The sequence below is a fragment of the Pseudopipra pipra genome, chromosome Z (genome assembly GCF_036250125.1).
Source record: "Pseudopipra pipra isolate bDixPip1 chromosome Z, bDixPip1.hap1, whole genome shotgun sequence".
In the NCBI taxonomy this organism is placed as follows: Eukaryota; Metazoa; Chordata; class Aves; order Passeriformes; family Pipridae; genus Pseudopipra; species Pseudopipra pipra.
Window position 1 is genome coordinate 34,179,596 of NC_087581.1, and position 17,185 is coordinate 34,196,780.

Genomic DNA, 17,185 nt, shown 5'->3' on the forward strand with positions numbered 1-17,185 from the left:
TCTGGCTGAGATGGAATTCATTTTCCCTCAGCAGACCTCACAGTGCTCTGTTTGCATTGGTAGCCAGAAAGGTGTTGACAACACACCAGTGTTTTGGCTACTGCTCTGAAGGTGCATCAGGTAGATGCTCACATACCCAAAAGTCACACCACTGAAGAACATCAGAACAATAAACAGGTGGATAAGGTTGTCGAGACTGGAATAGCCCAGGTAGACTTGGATTAGGAGCAGAAGGACGGGCTATTTATAGCCTGATGGGCCCATGAAACATCAGGACATCTAGGAAGAGATGCAATATACAGATGGGCTTATATCGAGGGTTGGACCTGACCATGACATCACACAGCTTATTCATGAATGTGGAATACGTGTGGCAATCAAGCAAGCCATGTGAGTAAAATCTCCCCGGAACAGAGTGCAGTGGCTGGGTTTCCAATATGGGGAGGCTTTGCAAATTGACTACATTGGACCACTACCACAAACAAGTCAAGGCAAGACCTACATACTCACCATGGTGGAGGCAACAACTGGCTGGCTAGAAACAGATCCTCTAAACCAGGCCACTGCTCAAAACACTATCTTAGGCATTGAAAGGCACATTTTGTGGTGACATGAGAGAAATGAATCAGATAATGGGACTCACTTTTGGAATAATCTCATAAGTTCTTGGGTGTTAGATAAATGTCTCACACTGAATATGTAGCTGAACATTAGGTCACCCAGCTTTACAAACCAATCACCAGGCATTGCAGACTTCTGTGATAATTAAATAAAATATTCTAGTCATGTGCAAAAGCAATGCTTTCCATCTTGTACCACAGGTGGCAGCGAACAACAAACTGATATTCGGGATGCCTTTTCTGTGTTAAGTTCAGCCCACCCATTCTGATTTTTTATTATGAAACTCTTAAGATTCCTCTCAGACAAAGCCACTTTTTATTCTTCACAACCCTATGAACCTCGGGAAAATCAGAAACCTGGATAACTCCCCCTTTTCCTAATTTATGTTTTCTTACCTTTGCTACAGAGAAGAAACCCATTTTACAACAATTCTTTCTGTCATAACAGGAACTGATTCCATTCACCAAGGTCCTCTCAAGGAGCAATGGTATGTATCCCTCTTCTCCCTTGAAAATGTTATGTGAACGCTAAGCACTGGCTTTCAGCTGAGGAAAAAATTACTTTGCTCCAGAAATAAGACTGCTGCCACTAGGCCTGCCTTCTCATTCCTAGTTCTTCTTAACTTACAAAGAGGCCAATTTACTGAAGGGGTACTAAGCTTGCAGCTCTACATACAGATTATCATACATAACAATGGTACCACAGGGCTAATTGTGCCTCAGGAAAAAATAATTAAAATCTCCAAATTAGTGGAAATCATCATCATCATTGTCATCATAATATCTACTGGACTTTGTTCCTGTGTTAATCTCTATTTCTACAGGTGGATCAGTGCAATCCTGGACACACAGAGAAATAGGAGGACAGCTCTGGAACCTGGGGTTGTGCTAGATGATAAATTCAATGAGTCAACAATGTGCTCTGGTGGCCAAAACGGCCAACTGTATCCTGGGGTGCATTAAGCACAGTGCATCCAACTGGTTTGAAAGAGGTGATTGTCCTACTACACTCGGCACTGGCGCAGACGCACCTCAAGTACTGTGTGCAGTTTTGGGCTCTACAGTGTAAGGAGGATACCTGTCCAAAGGAGGCAACAAAGATGGTAAAAGGACTACAGGGCATGAATTGTGAGGAGCAGATGAAGATATTAGATTTGCTCAGCTTAGAGAAGACTAGGTGGGGGGACTCATTACTGTCTACAACTTCCTTATGAGAGTGGTAGAAAGGGTGGTGCTGATCTCTGGTGCCTGGTGATAGAGTGCAAGGGAACAGCTTAAAGCTGCATTGGGGAAGTTCAGATTGGGTATTAGGAAAAAATTCTGTAGTGAGATGGTAGTCAAACACTGGAACAAGTTTCCCAGAGAAGTGCTCATGGCCCCTGGCCTGTTGGTGTTCAAGAAATATAGGGACATTCCGTTCTATGATTCTATGATCTCAGATGCCAAAAGCTCAACTAAAATACAGGCTTCAACAGTGGTCTGACATCCATAGTTTTCCCTCATTGAATAGCATGGAAAACAAATGGAGTAAGCAACATACAGAGCCATGGTCTGTTCTGTGTTTTGCCAAGGTAAATCTAGAGCAGATGTAAACACAGAAAATTAAATAGTCAATAATTTTTACTCACTCGACAGTCCCGCTGTAGTGTTTTCATTAGTGCACTGTGCATTTCAGAGTCAAAATACAACCCTTCATGTATATCTTGCAAGAAATCCAAGTCTTTGAATGTGGGGTTGGACTTCTCCCTCTCTTTTCTTGATGCTCTCCGTTTGTATGTGGAGCCTTTCAAGTCGTATGTGAGATGCATTTTCAAGGCTCGTGGCAAAACATTGTTCATGACAACAATTCTAATATTAATGCCTCCTGACTGAACGCAATACAGCCCATAAAATTTAGGTAGAAGAGTCCTTGGATTCTGGTTCAGATTCTAAAACAAAAGAGATATTGTTAGATAGGTCTATTTTCAGTAAACTTCCATGCTTAAGAAAGGGTTTTTTTCATAGCAGAGGACATTAACAAACTTCAAGAAAACTGTGTATGACTTTTTATTCAGCACAGTTTCTTAGACTAGTTGATCTGCTTTGTGGGTCTCTATTTCAGAAAGCTAGCATAAACACTGCCATTTTCCCAGGAACTTATATATGCCAAGAGCAGAGCAGTAACTAGATTGATGCCAGGTTTCTCTTTCTCACATACTATCAAAGTGTAGACTAGGCCAAACCTAAAAGCATCCCAAAGACTTAATTTATTTAATCTGATCTGAACAACCTTTGCATTCTACCCGCTGGAAGAAGTTTGGGTCAAATGTAGTTCTCATTATTTGAAAAACAGAAACCTTGTCTCCATGAGGCTTTACACACTGAGGGTTAGTGCAAAATGACTGAGTTGTTTCCTCAGGAGTGTGAGAGTTACTGATCGTGTATATTTTATTTTGTTTTTGTTCCCTTTTCCTTCCCCCTTCCGTTTCCCCTTTCCTTGGAGTTGTGCATGGTATTTCAACTGTATATAGTTGTATATAACATAAATACATTTATTTTCATATAAGTTTGGCTAGTTTGTTTTTTTTTCGTGGTTTTTTTTTTTTTCCTTAGCACTGTGCTGCAGGTATTTTGGTGTTGGGTCTGGGACTTGGCAGGGAGCCAAGTAAAACTTAGACAAATGGAAATCAGAAGTAGTTTGGAACAAAAGTGAAACTGACCGGTCTAGTTTCTTTGTCCACTCTGAGTGAAATGCAGAGGGTAGACAAATACAAAACGGAGAAAAATATGGAATTAGAAATCTAGAAACCTTTATTTGTTACTAGCTTATTAGAAATAAAGTTTGGTATCAAATCAGATGATGACATTCATCTTCATCTTGAATGCTAAAAGAACAGCAATTCTTATCTTAAATATATTCTTGATTTACATCTATTCTTTCTGTTGGGTGTTTGGGGCAGAAAGTTGAAAGGCACGTAAAAATATCAAAAATATTACAAAAAATACAGATAAAACCAATGAAAGTTTACAAGACAAATGAAACTGAATCTTAAGAAGTGTGACATGAAACAGAAGAAATACAAGTAAAATACAGTCTTCAATTACTTACCATATAATAACCTGGCAAGAGCTTCTGAAGAAACTCAGCCTCTTTGTGTTGAACTGTTTTGATGATGAACTCGTCATCTCTAGTTACAAAAAATAAGGACCCACTGGCACCTGGGTTGGATAATTCAATTAAAGGCTCACTGCAGATTGAGTACTGGAAGAGACAAAAATTGTTTTTCACTGTCAATGCGTGCATTACCCAGACACAAGTCTAAACAAAGAACTGCAGGTTCAAATAGGCACAAGAGAATCAGGAAGCTTATTCTTTGGTCTTCAACTGTAGCAACACTACTACTGTAGAGCAAGCTGGTTCACATAATTTGGCTGAGGTTCGAAGGCCAGTTGTAAAAGTCCACTCTGCCCAGGACACACACTGCACAACCATGGAAGAGCAGCTGGCAGCTGAGCATACAGTTCCTCTTCATGTCCCACTGCACCAGGTGAACATTCCCCTGGGGTGAAGCACGTGGTTGAGGTGGAGGGAGTTGATCCCCACACTGGCACTATTGAAAATTCTTGAGTCAGAAACCTTAAGAAGACATTGCACTGCAACTCTTTGCTCTTCACAGTCATTTATGAAGGAGACAGGTACAAGAGATGTTAGACAAACACACCTGTAGTAGAGGTTTCTCACTGTAGACAAATAAGTAAATCCTATTCTGTGAAACTGAGATTGAAACCATTAGACTAATAATCTTGGTATAGCTACTAACGTAGTTTTCTGGTTGAAAACTGCTTGAAACAGAAAAAAACTCAATACTAGTAAGTAAGAAAAGTTGAGGTTTGGAGGAGGATTATTTTGGATATTTAGAAAGGCTTTCTCTTCTACAGGACACATTAAAAATTACAATCACAATAAAGAGGAAAAAGGTATTAATTCAAATTTCATTCAGACTAAATGGAGATGAGACATTAAGCCCGAAACTATAGAAAAAATCTTTTTATATTAAACCTAAAAACTTTCATTCGCACACCTTGTTTGTTGTTGTTGTTATATATCATCAGTTTTACACAGTTGGAGATTTACTGTACAGTCCAATATTTTAAGGGTTCAGTCTTTGCAAGAAACAAAATTACACAGGAAGTGAATTGTGAGTAGTGTAAACACTAGGGAATTATTCTTAGCAACGCAGTATTTTCTGGTCTTCTCAAAGCAAAAGGAATAACTGTTTCAATAACAAATATCTGGCATATTAGGACATTGCTTGAGATGAGATGAGCAATTCCAAAAGAAAAAAAGTTTTGTTTTTTAAAAAAAGCTTTCATTAAATCCATCCTGGAGCTTTGCCATTGACTTCAGTGGCTGGTGACAGCAAAGAAGTAATACAAGAAAATCTAATCAATATGCTCTTTTGTAAGCACTTGAACTAGAGAAGCATGCTTCCTATGGACTCAAACCACTGCCTTAATGCTGATGCTTTTCCCATGCTTGCCATTTTTAAGAAACTTTTGCATGATATAAAAATGTTTCCTGTTCCTCTTCCTGCTTCTGCAGTCCACTCAGTTCCAATTAATACAAAAGGCCTTTCTTACTAATCCTATAGTTACAATTTTCTACTGGTAGAACAGCCATACCAATCTGTAACACTACAAACCCTTAGAGCAAACCAGCAGTTGTATTGTAACCTTGCATTTTTCTTGCCAAAATATATAAAGCTTCATGAGTCATTGTCATTGAGGTAAGCATTTAAAACCAATTATCCTAAAACATTAAAGCTCAATAAATAAGCACAAGTTGTTAACCTACGCTCTGTGCAAGTCATTCTACAGTTGTGCTTATTCCTGTAAAACATTAATCTACCCATCAAGTGCTGCTATGCAGGGACCAGCTAATTTTGGCTGGACACTTATGAAAGCCAAATCAAAATGGAAAAGTAAGAAAATCCCCAAGACCCTGACAACTGAGTACTTCATGATCAAGACAGATGCAAAATGCCAGTGCTCCACGAGGTTTCCAGTGACAACTTAATTCTACCAGCTGTTCAAATGTATTTACCCTTGTTAACCAGTCTGACTTCTATAGTGCATTACCACTTAACTTCCTTGGAAAAGTGAAATTGTGAATCTTTGGGCTTTTTCACTTCAAATTAATAGTGTAAACTCACATACGCTTGCTGTAATTTCTCTTCATCTTATTTTACTTCCCTTGCCCATTCAGCCACAGTTGGACTATCACTTACCACTTACCACATACCACTTATGTCTTTTGCTGTGCAACTGAGTGTCACAAATCGCTTTTTCACAGCAAGCAGTCTTTCTGTAATATTTAACTTCTGCTACTGCAAAGGCTTCCTTAAATGGAAAAGAAGTTGCAGGTGATAACAGCTTTAATCTAGGAAGTAGAGAATTTTTAGCAGGTGGCAATACAGCCTGCATACTTCATCTTTTGCCGAGTCCATAAAAAGAGATAGATAAACAACATATTACATAATGACACTACTGTCACACATGACATCCTTGCCTCTAAAGTGGAGAGACATAGATTTATTTGATGGACGGACCACTCAGTGAGTAAGGAACTGGTTGCACTCAAAGAGTTCTGGTCAATGGCTTGTTGTCCAGTGACAAGTGGCATTCCTCAAGGACTGGTTTTGGGACTGGTGGTGTTTAACATGTTTGTTGGTCACATGGACAAGTGCGCCCTCAGCAAGTTTGCCAACACCACCAAGCTGAGTGGTGTGGCTCACACACTGGAAGGAAGGGATGCCATCCAGAGGAACTGTGACAGCCTTGAGAGTGGGCCTGTGCAAACCTCATGAAGTTCAATGAGGCCAAGTGCAAGGTCCTGCAGTTGGGTTGTGGAAATCCTGATCACAAGCACATGCTGAGAGAAGAATGGATTGAAAGCAATTCTCTTGGCAGTGTACACATGCAGCTCAGAAAGCCAACAGCATCCTGGGATTCATCAAAAGAACTGTAACCAGCAGGTGTGATTCTTCCCCTCTACTCTGCTGTGGTGAGACCCCACCCGGAGTAGTTTTAGAGAAGACACAAGGAAGAAATTCTTCACTGTGAGGGCGGTGAAGCACTGGAACATGTGGCCTAGAGAAGTTGTGGATGTCCCATCCCTGGAAGTGTTCAAGACCAGCCTGGAGGGGCTTTGATCAGTCTGGTCTAGTGGAAGGTATTCCTGCCCACAGCATGAGGGTTGGAACTTGGTGCTTTTTATGTCCCTCCTAACCCAAGCCATTCTATGATTCTATGATTTATAAAACTCCAACTGTATTTCCTTGCTACTACCATTTATAACTCAAAGGAATTATCTGTTTTTATATAGAACTAAGGTCATGAAGACTAGTAATACAAAATCCATCCATACTACTAAAGAATTAAAATAGGACATCCATATTCAACCTAAATAAAAGCAAAACCAATTAAGTTTTGATTTTAGGTTTATTGTCTATAAAAGAAAAGAAACCAAAAACTTTATAATGCACTTGAACACAACAAAAGTAATATATTTAGTAGTATTTTAAGTAATGTTTCAGCACACTTTATTCAGTTTTTCTTTTTTATTCATTCAAGCCCTTTCAAAATAATTTGGTTTTACAGAAGCAGTTATCAATAACAGAACAAAAAGATTTAAAAACTCATTCAAAAAAATGAACAATAAAACTCTGACATGTAAAAGTGCTAATTTGTATTGTGACTCTGATTTGTTGGGTCGTCCACCATGAGACAAATTAAACATGGGGCAAACATCTAGAAAACAAGCTCTTTGCTTTCACACTACCCTTCCAAAAGCAGAACTATAGAAGAAGTAAAATAGTGGATACTTCTCCAGGCAGTGTACAAAGTGGTTCCACCAAGTAAAGCCTGCTTTTACAATGTCAGCAAATGCATCACCTTTTTTCTCATGTAAACCACTGAATACTGTGAAAGAATAAGTCTTCAAATTATAAAATAAAGAGAAAAAAGGAGATACTATAAATGCTTAATTTTTAGTCTGCCATCCACATTTCTCAAGGCTAGACAGGAACACATGCAGACATCACTTTTGTAATGAAGTTAATAAGTAGCACAGATAACATAAGAGTAATTTCTTAGAACTGATTTAATAGAAGTCCACAAGTACTGATTGTAACTTCTCTAGAAAAAGTTACCTGAATGATACGGAAGTTATTCTAGTCAATTGATAAAGTAGGTTTTTAATGTAAATTGTCTCAAAGACAAAGAATTTTCTACATCACTAAAAATATTCACTAGTTGTAAACCCCTTCACATACAAAATTTACTACTTATTTAGGCACGCTTTAAGCACCCTCTTCTGTCGCTATGAAGCTAGTATACTTATAATAACTTGTAACTCAAAGGAAAACTGCAAGCTCTTACCAAATAATCATCAGGCTTGATACCAAAAAGTTCTCTGAAATAGCGGAAGGCAAGAGGTGCATACGTCTTAAATCTGAAGTCAGGGTAATGATGAGCAGGGGTAAGATTGCTCCCTTCACTGAAAACAAAAACAAAAATAAACGGAACCAAATTACTGAGCAATTTTTAGCAGATAGTTTTGCAGTAAAACTGCCTAACTCGACTATTTGCCTTCTGCGAAAGGAGTCATAAATGCAGATAAATCTCCCTATTACCATTAATGTCTGTGACAGACAGACTACCAGCAAATTCCTTTTTCTCACCTTAAAGGAAATTATTTTTACCACCTGTATGCATTTGCATAAAGATCATATTTAAACTAAAGCTGCAATTTCTGATAAGTCTCTAGGTAAGCCAGTCTAATAGCAGGAAGGGTCACTCTCACCTCACGTAAGCTCTTGCAAAAAGTTTGGAAGTCAATGCAATGAAACAGCTTTACACCAGCCTGGTCACTTGAATTGCCTTGCAAGTGATTCAGACTGATACTAAGGACGAAGACTAAGAACCAACACAGAGGGTAGAACTGTGCAGAGAGAGCAGTGGGAAGGAAGCAGGATTATGTATGTTTTTTGATGCTACCAAACAGTGATTGTTTCAGCCTTATGCATGAAATGGCATCCTCAGCATCAGACTTTTCTCTTTCTTGCTAACGCAGTCCAATTTGGGAAGCAACTCTGGTTTGCTGATCACAGTGTGGTTTTCTGCCTGTTATGTCATGTTTTTTACTCCACCTCAATCTAAACCAGCGTTTAGATTGTGTGCTAGCTTACATTCTCAGTTGATTAAACAGGAACACAGAGTACACAGCCTTTGGGGGAATTACAGAAGATGGTATGTAGTTACATGCAAGATACAGATTTGAACTAGAATAGGCAAAGATTACTAGGGTGACCAGCCTGGAAGAGAGTCTTTCTTATAGGGAAAAAAAATAATAATACAATTGTAGCCTAACACAGAATCACAGAGAATCAATTAGGTTGGAAAAGACCTCTGAGATCATCGAGTCCAACCCATAAACAAACACCATCTTGTCAACTGGACCATGGCACTAAGTGCCACATCTGGTCTTTCCTTAAACATCACCAGGGATGATAACTTCACCACCTCTCTGGGAAGCCCATTCCAACATTTGATCACCTGTGAAGAAATTCTTCCTAATGTCCAACAAAACCTCCCCTGGCACAGCTTGAGACTGTCCTCTTTTCCTATCACTAGTTGTCTGGGAGGAGAGGACAACCCCCATGTGGCTACAGCCTCCTTTCAGGGAGTTGTAGAGAACGCAAAAGTCTCTCCTGATTCTCCTTTTCTCCAGACTAAACAATCCCAGCTCCCTCGGTCACTTCTAATGGGACTTGTGCTCCAGACCCTTCACCAGCCTTGTTGCTCTTCTCTGGACCTGCTCCAGCACTTCAATGTCCTTCCTGAACAGAGGGGCCCAGAACTGGACACAGGCCTCAAAGTGTGGCCTCACCAGCGCTGAGTACAGGGCAAGAATAACTTCCCGGGTCCTGCTAGCCACACGGTTCCTGATACAGACCAGGATGCCATTGGCCTTCTTGGACACCTAGGCACACTGCTGGCTCATGTTCAGCAGCTGTTGACCAGCACCCCCAGGTCCTTTTCCACTGGGCCACTTCCCAGCCAGTCTGTCCCCAGCCTGTAGTGCTGCATAGGATTGTTGTGGCCTAAGTGTAGGACTCAGCACTTGGTTTTGTTGAACCTCATGCCACTGATCTTGGCTCATTGATCCAGCCTGTCCCGATCCCTCCACAGAGCTTTCCTACCCTCCAGCAGATTGGCACTCGTGCCCAAGTTGGTGTCATCTGCAAATGTGCTAATGGTAGACTCGATCCCCTTGTTCACCACCACTCTCTGGGCCCAGCCATCCATCCAGTTCTTAACCAAGCAGAGAGTGCCCCTGTCCAAGCCCTGGGCTGCCAGCTTTTTCAGGAGTATGGTATGGGAGACAGTGTCAAAGGCTTTGCTGAAGTCCAGGTAGACCACATCCCCAGCCTTCCCCTCATCCACCAGGTGGGTCACCTGATCATAAAAGGAGATCAGGTTGGTCATGCAGGACCAGCCTTTCCTAAACCTGTGCTGGCTGGGTCTGATGCCTTGGTTGTTCTGTATGTGCCATGTGATGGCACTCAAGATGATCTGTTCCAAAACCTTGCTGAGCACCAAGGGCAGGCTGACAGGCCTGTAGTTTCCCAGATCCTTCTTCTGGCCCTTCTTGTGGATGGGTGTCACATAGGCCAACCTCCAGTAATCTGGGACATCCCTGGTTAGCCAGGACTGAAGACAGATGATGGAGAGTGACTTGCTGAGCTCTTCCACCAGCTCCCTCAGTACCCTTCTATCCCATCCAGTCCCATAGACTTGTGAGCATCTAAGTGGCTCAGCAGGTCACTAATTACTTTCTCATGGTTTGCAGGGGGTCTGTTCTGCTCCCTGTCCCTGTCTACCACCTCAGGGGGCTGGTTGCCCTGAGGATAATAGGTCTGTGTGCTGGTTTAAAGGTGAACCAGCAGGGGAAATGAACTCAACTCAAAAGAGAGACCACAAGTCAGAATAACAATTTAATAAAACAACACAAGTATGATTATACAGACAAACAACCGGCTTAAATCCACAAAAACCCAAATGTACAACCCAGCACCCTGGGACATGAACAAAACGGTGTTCCCTGGGCCCCCCCTGAGTCCAAAGTAAAGGGAGAGTGGAAAAACCTGCTGGTGGGAGAGCTGTTGCAGTCCGGTCAAAATGGTGATTGCAGTCCAGTCGAGGGTGGTGGTCTCAGTGTGGCCGAGAGCGGTGAGCTGCAGTCCTCCTCTGGATCCCACGAGTGGTAAAAAGGTTCCAAAACTCCAAGTTTATATATTCTCGAGTTCAAGTAGGAATGCTCAGTCCTTCCCTCAGAGCAGGGAATTCCATAAAAGGGTATGAGGACAGAAACATCTACAGGCCTCTACTGCTAACAATTTTCTGGGAAATGGCATGGAAGGCTATAGAATACACAGTTTTGGGTTACACCCATACCATGATGAACTGGTCTCAGCTGTCCTAACTAGGACAGTCTGTCTGTTGAAGACTGAGGTAAAGAATGCATTAAGTACCTCAGCATTTTTCTCGTCTTTGATGACTATATTCCCTGCTGCCACATCCAATAAAGAACGGAGGTTTCCCTTGCCCCTCCTTTTGCTATTGATGTATTAATAAAAACATTTTTTATTATCATTTGCAGAAGTGGCCAGATTAAGCTTTTGCCTGTCTAATTTTTTTTCTGCATTACCTAACAACATCCTTAAACACATCCTGAGTTGCCTGTCTCTTATTCCAAAGATCCTACACCCTCTTTTTTTACCCTGAGTTCTTGTGAAAGCTTTCTGCTCAGCCAGGCCAGTCTTCTTGCCCACCAGCTCATCTTTCAGCACATAGGGACAGCCTGCTCCTGCACCTTCTTTCTTAAAAAATGTTCAGCCTTCCTGGGTCCCTTTGTTTTTAAGGGCTGCCTCCAAAGGGGCTTTCTGAACCAGCATCCTGAACAGGCCAAAGTCTGCTCTCCAGAAGCCCAAGGTTAATGTTTTGTTGACCTCCTTTTTTACTTTACGGAGTATTGAAAACTCTATCATTTCACATTTCGCTCTGCCCAAAATGGCTCCAACCACCACATCTCTCACCGGCCCTTCCCTGTTTGTAAACAGAAGGTCTAGTGGGGCACCACCCCTGGCAGGCTCGCTCACCAGCTGTGTTATCTTCCACACACTCCAGGAACCTCCTAGACAGCCTCTGCTCTGTTGAGTTGCCAGCAGACATGCGGCAGGTTAAAGTCTCCCACAGGAAAAAGAGCTGATGATCATGAAACATCAGCCAGTCACCTCTTCATCCTGGTTGGGTGGTCTATACTGGACTCCCACCAGGATGTCTGCCCTGTTAGCCTTCCCCCTCTTTCTTACCCACAGGCATTCAACCTTATCGTCACTGTCCTCGAGCTCTACACAGTCAAAAGACTCCCTAACGTACAGAGCCATCCCACTCCCTCTCCTTCCTCACCTGGCCCTTCTGAAGAGCTTGAAGCCATCCATTGCGGCACTCTAGTCATGTGAGTCATCCCACCACATTTCCATGATGGTGACTACGTCACAGCTTTCCTGCTCCACGATGGCTTCTAGCTCCTCCTGTTTGTCACCCATTCTCCTTAACTCTTTTCCTTGTCTTATATTTACCACCTTACTGTATTTTTAGGCTGCAGTCTTGAGATGAATACTACATTTAAGATAAAGAAAATGAAGCAAAATGCTGCTAGAGAAAAAACCGCCCAAACCTGCCTGTGGATTAATTTATGATGGAAACTAAGAGAAGGCTTTTAAGCAGAAAAGTCCTACACCATGACTTCAACACAAATAACAACACCTTTAAAACAAAGTTTGGTCAGTCTCCAAGTGATTTGATAAATAGATAAATACAAAATCCAAGACTTGACACAGTAGCTGAAATCAGCTTTTGCAGCACTTCTTTACTCATTTACTCTAATTAAACTATTCAGAAATGCAGCATGTACCTTTGCACTTGGCAATAAGAATATCCAAAGTCTACTAAACAGAAAGAAAAAAAAGCTACGAATTCACAGATACGAAAAGTGATAAACTCTAAGAAACATTCCTGAAAAAAGACTAAATTAAATATCATGAAGGACTTTAAGAGCTTTCATCCTGTACAATTAATACTTGTCATATGAACGTGTCACCTTTCATTAATAAGAATTTGATGGCAGGAGCCTAGCCAACCCACCTAGCTGCCCTTGCACACATACTGCTACAACCCCACAAAACCCAACTGCTGTAAAGTGACAGCAGATGAACAAGCTTTCTCAGGCTCTAGAAATGTATAGACTTTAAACTCTTGAACAGGAGACAAAAGGAGGGGAAAAAAACCCCAGATTTCTGCCTGGAATTCACATATAAAAAGATAGTTGTGGCTGATCAATGATACATTCAAGGATATTACAATATTGCCACTTTTTGGAGTGTTAAACCATACAGTTAACAACTAGTGAAGGCTGCCTAGGCCTCATGATTTCCTCTGATCACTTTATAGTGTACTCTATTACAACTCCACGGTATTAAAATCAAATCCACATGTGTTTTATTGTTCCATTATAGAGCCAAAAAAATGGAAATCAGTAGGTTACTAGGCTAAAGATTGTAATTTTTCTTTACAGTTAAGATTGACTAATGCTTTTTCTTATAATGTCTTTCAGCTGCTCAGAACACTGCCAGACTTGTCTGACATTAAGTTTTATATAAATGCTTGCAATTCACTGAATTTTTGTGCAATATGTGTATGCCACAGGGGATCCTCAACTACACTGGGACCCTGGGAGCATACTTGTAAACATATTTAATTGTTGTAAGATGCAGACAAGAACAGAACAGAGTGTTCTCTACTGAAGCATCACATAATTGTTAGGGAATCCTAATCCCCTAAACTAAATTGAAAGGTCCTACCTTTCAGTACTAAATACTTTATAGATCTGTTTCCTGCAGCCATCACCCAAAAGCTTCTCCTGTGAAAGCATGTCAACAAATAAGATTACATGTCCTTACTATACCAGAACATACTCTCACTGGAACTTCACCAAGTTTGAATTCAATGAAGTTGAAATGAAGATAGGAGGTTCACTGTGATAATGGCAAGGGTCCAATTCGTTTCATAATTGCAGATTTAATTTAATTGCAGATTTACTCCATTGCATATAGAGTAAAATGAACAATGCTGGGTCTGCAGGTGGACAGTAAGGCATAGCAAGTGAAGATTTATTGCAAAACAGAGCAATTATTTTGCAACAGCTTCTATATAGACGGCAATTCAATTTATTCAGGGCACATAAGCCTACTTTATTACAGATATGACAGTCAATTTCACTGCGTAGACAAGTTTCCTTATTCTTTGTAAAATCATCTTCAAATACCTTTTATTTAAGGTCTGCAGAGTACTTTATCATACCTCTGTTTCTGTTAAACATATTAATTTGTTTCAGCATCATTGCCTAATAGAATAGTGTGCATGATCCTAACAGTAAGTTCTTCTGTAATGTAAGAAGTAAGCTTGACACAAACGTAAGATTTCTTGGTTAGTCCTCTGGAAAAAAAGTTTTTAATGTTGTCTTGCCGCTACTTTAACAGAAAAAGCACCCTCACTTCCAGTAATTTCCTACAGTAAGACAAAACATTTAAATTCCTTATGCATTTGAAGTTCATATGGCAAGCACGAATTGAGTATGACCTTGCTCTTACCTGAAAAGGACAGATTCCACTGTACAGAACACTTGATGGAAGTACATCCCTACCCTATTTAGAAATTATTCACATCCAACTCTATTAGCTCTTGCAAGAATGTATTAAATGGTTTCTACCCACATTTTCTTGGTGCATTTTACAGTTTCACTTTGGTAGGATTAAAGTATATGTGCAAAGCCCTACGTATAACAATTTTTACTCAGTCTAGGGTTTTTTGGGGATGATTAAGTCTTTGAAGTTGAACAAGAAAAATACCCATGATCTGTTGATAAAAAATTAAATCTGCAAAATGGTGCTTTGGACACAATAGAAATGTACCCTATAAAAAAAAAGAAAAAGGAGGTATAAACTTCCTCTCAGGTCTACCAGAAAAACAAAGAAAAGGAAAAATAAAGACATGTAACATGAGCTCTAATTCTCGCAATCTTGAGAAATTCAAGTCTCTGTATGAGCTATTACAAACCATACAGGCTTTGCAAAGATTAGGAAGCAATTGTAACTTATGATGTATTTTAATAATCTTAGCTGTAAGACCACACAAAAGAAAAAGATGGGTAGGCAGAAATAAAGAGAGATTAAGCTTAAAATGCAAGTTTGCTTTAATACTTAATTTGTAATTTATTTGTTTTTTAAATCAAGCACACCTAGAAATGACAGTATGTGTATCATCTTAACCTGTCTCTTCATAAATGTTGAGAGTGGATTTAAAGCATAGGTGGTGTAATATCAAACTAAAAAGGGACTAAAACTAATTACATTTTAAATGGCTAACCTATGGTTTGTAAAAGTTTGCTAAACGAGACACTCATACATTTCTTGGCAGCTTTTCTTTGTTGTGGCCTCACCCTGGTAGGATGTACTCAGGAGATATCCCACCTATCTGAAGGGGTAGAGAAAGCCATCTGCATGTCTTGATAGCAAACCTTCATCACAGAGCAATGTTAATAGGCTCTGATAGAGCTGTTAACAAAAGAATTAGTCATGCTGTACTTGTCAGCCCATGTATACCTTTCCTGTGTGTATTGCAAAAAGAGTGAAGAAGAGGAACAGTTCAGTTCTTTCAGTGAAAGTAAACCTTTTTTTAGACCTTAAAATCAAAATAAAATGTCTAAAATTAAATGCTCCTAACATTAAAAACTAAGAGTATCTAATCTCAGTTTCACTGTTCCTGGAAGCAGCTGCTCTTTTATAATTCAAAATGTGTTTCAATTCTGCAACTGTATCAAATACATACATACTGACAGGTCAGGTAGTGCTTTGGTGTATTCATTTCCTATACATAATTTCAGGAAAGCAATCTTTTCCCACAGGCTGGAAGTAGGTATTACAGCTACCTGTATAAATAGGTGTGTGTGGGTTTTCTTCATACTGTGGGATAAAGTCCAGTGATACAGTCCTTGCTTCTCACTGTATGTTTTCCTATACTTACAGTTACCATATGCTATCCTAAGCAGTTCCCTGCAAGGCAGCTTTGAAACAGAGCTGTGAATAGTAGATACCTACAAAACAAGTCAAGCCAATCACATAAAAGTTGAATACAGAAGCATTTACTTATAATGTTGAAGATATGACTCTTTCACAACCAACTGGAAATGCCTGTAAAATGTAGGATTTTAGAGTACTTTAAAGGTAGTTTAAGTATGTCTACATAACCACACAACTATCAGGGTTATGAGAGGTTTATCAATAATTTCACAGTAACTCAGGTAGCTGAGTCCAATTGTATTAGACTTGCCCATAACAAGAATGTTTCTGCTTTTGTTGCCATGGTATCCCCATTTCTAATATTTGTTTTGCAAACAGAAGTTACATCCTCTTCTCTGTGCTATCACTTGACTCACAAACCATGAAAAGCATGTCAGAACTTGGGTCATTCTGTGCATCTCTGAAACCAAATTACCAAAGAAGAGCAGCAGCATTTTATCAAAATATTCAGGGCAATTTCTTATCTGTCTTCGCCCGACTGGAAACATATATCATGGTGTAAGTTACACAACAACTACTGGTTAGTGTGAACATTTGAATACTAATCATAGTGAGCATGCAGAGCATTCTATACTATAAAGACACTACTTAGCCCATCAGTTAACCTACAATACAGGTTTGATACAAAGATATTTCCAAGGATAAGTGTGAGTTTTCCTTATTTTTCTCAGTTAGTGTTCAAAAATATACTAGAAAGCCATATACTTTGGTTTTAGATGTAGGGTCAAAACCAGACTAGTGGTCAAATATGTCAAAGGTTTTACTTTCCTAGTATTTTTGACTATTTATTTGGACTGTCATTCAAATGCTATCATAATACAATATTAAGCTTTTGACCCTAAAGAGCATCACTCTGTGATTAGCATAACAAGAAAGGAATTTGTAAATGAACCAGTATAAAGACTGTAGCTGTAGGGAGCATACAGGTCAACAGCATCTAGCACACTTATGCTAAATATGCAGGGTCTAGACCCTGAAAATATAGGATATTAGCAAGGGAAACCACACAAGACTGATTAACAACTTACTGCAAAAAGGTCAAACTCACAGATGTGCTTATAAACATCTCCATCTAAGAAAAGAAGCAGCGTCCATCTAAGGAAAGAAAAAATGCAGACTGAAACATATTGCCTTGCTCCAAATGCTCTGCATTTCTGAAGTCGCACACAACTAACTAGCAAAAATTAGCTGACATAAAGGAGCATCTTCTGTTTGGCTTGTCAAGCATCACCACAGAAAACGGACCAGCTGACTGGAAGCTGGTGAACAATTCCCAAGAAGGGCAAGAAGGAGGACCAGAGAAGCTAGGGGCCTTTCAGTCTC

At 40.0% G+C, this 17,185-nt stretch overlaps 1 protein-coding gene across 5 annotated transcripts in view; it reads right to left on the bottom strand.

Annotated features, from left to right (window-relative positions):
- PIP5K1B (phosphatidylinositol-4-phosphate 5-kinase type 1 beta) overlaps positions 1–17,185 on the bottom strand; it is a 105,232-nt gene that overhangs the window by 36,217 nt on the left and 51,830 nt on the right. For all 5 annotated transcript variants that reach the window (XM_064641014.1, XM_064641012.1, XM_064641013.1 and 2 more), the window contains 3 exons: positions 8,040–8,157; positions 3,709–3,861; positions 2,249–2,548 (listed from right to left, as the gene is read on the bottom strand). In XM_064641014.1, the coding sequence (XP_064497084.1) occupies positions 2,249–2,548; positions 3,709–3,861; positions 8,040–8,157 (571 nt within the window). The remainder of the gene's footprint in view (positions 1–2,248; positions 2,549–3,708; positions 3,862–8,039; positions 8,158–17,185) is intronic.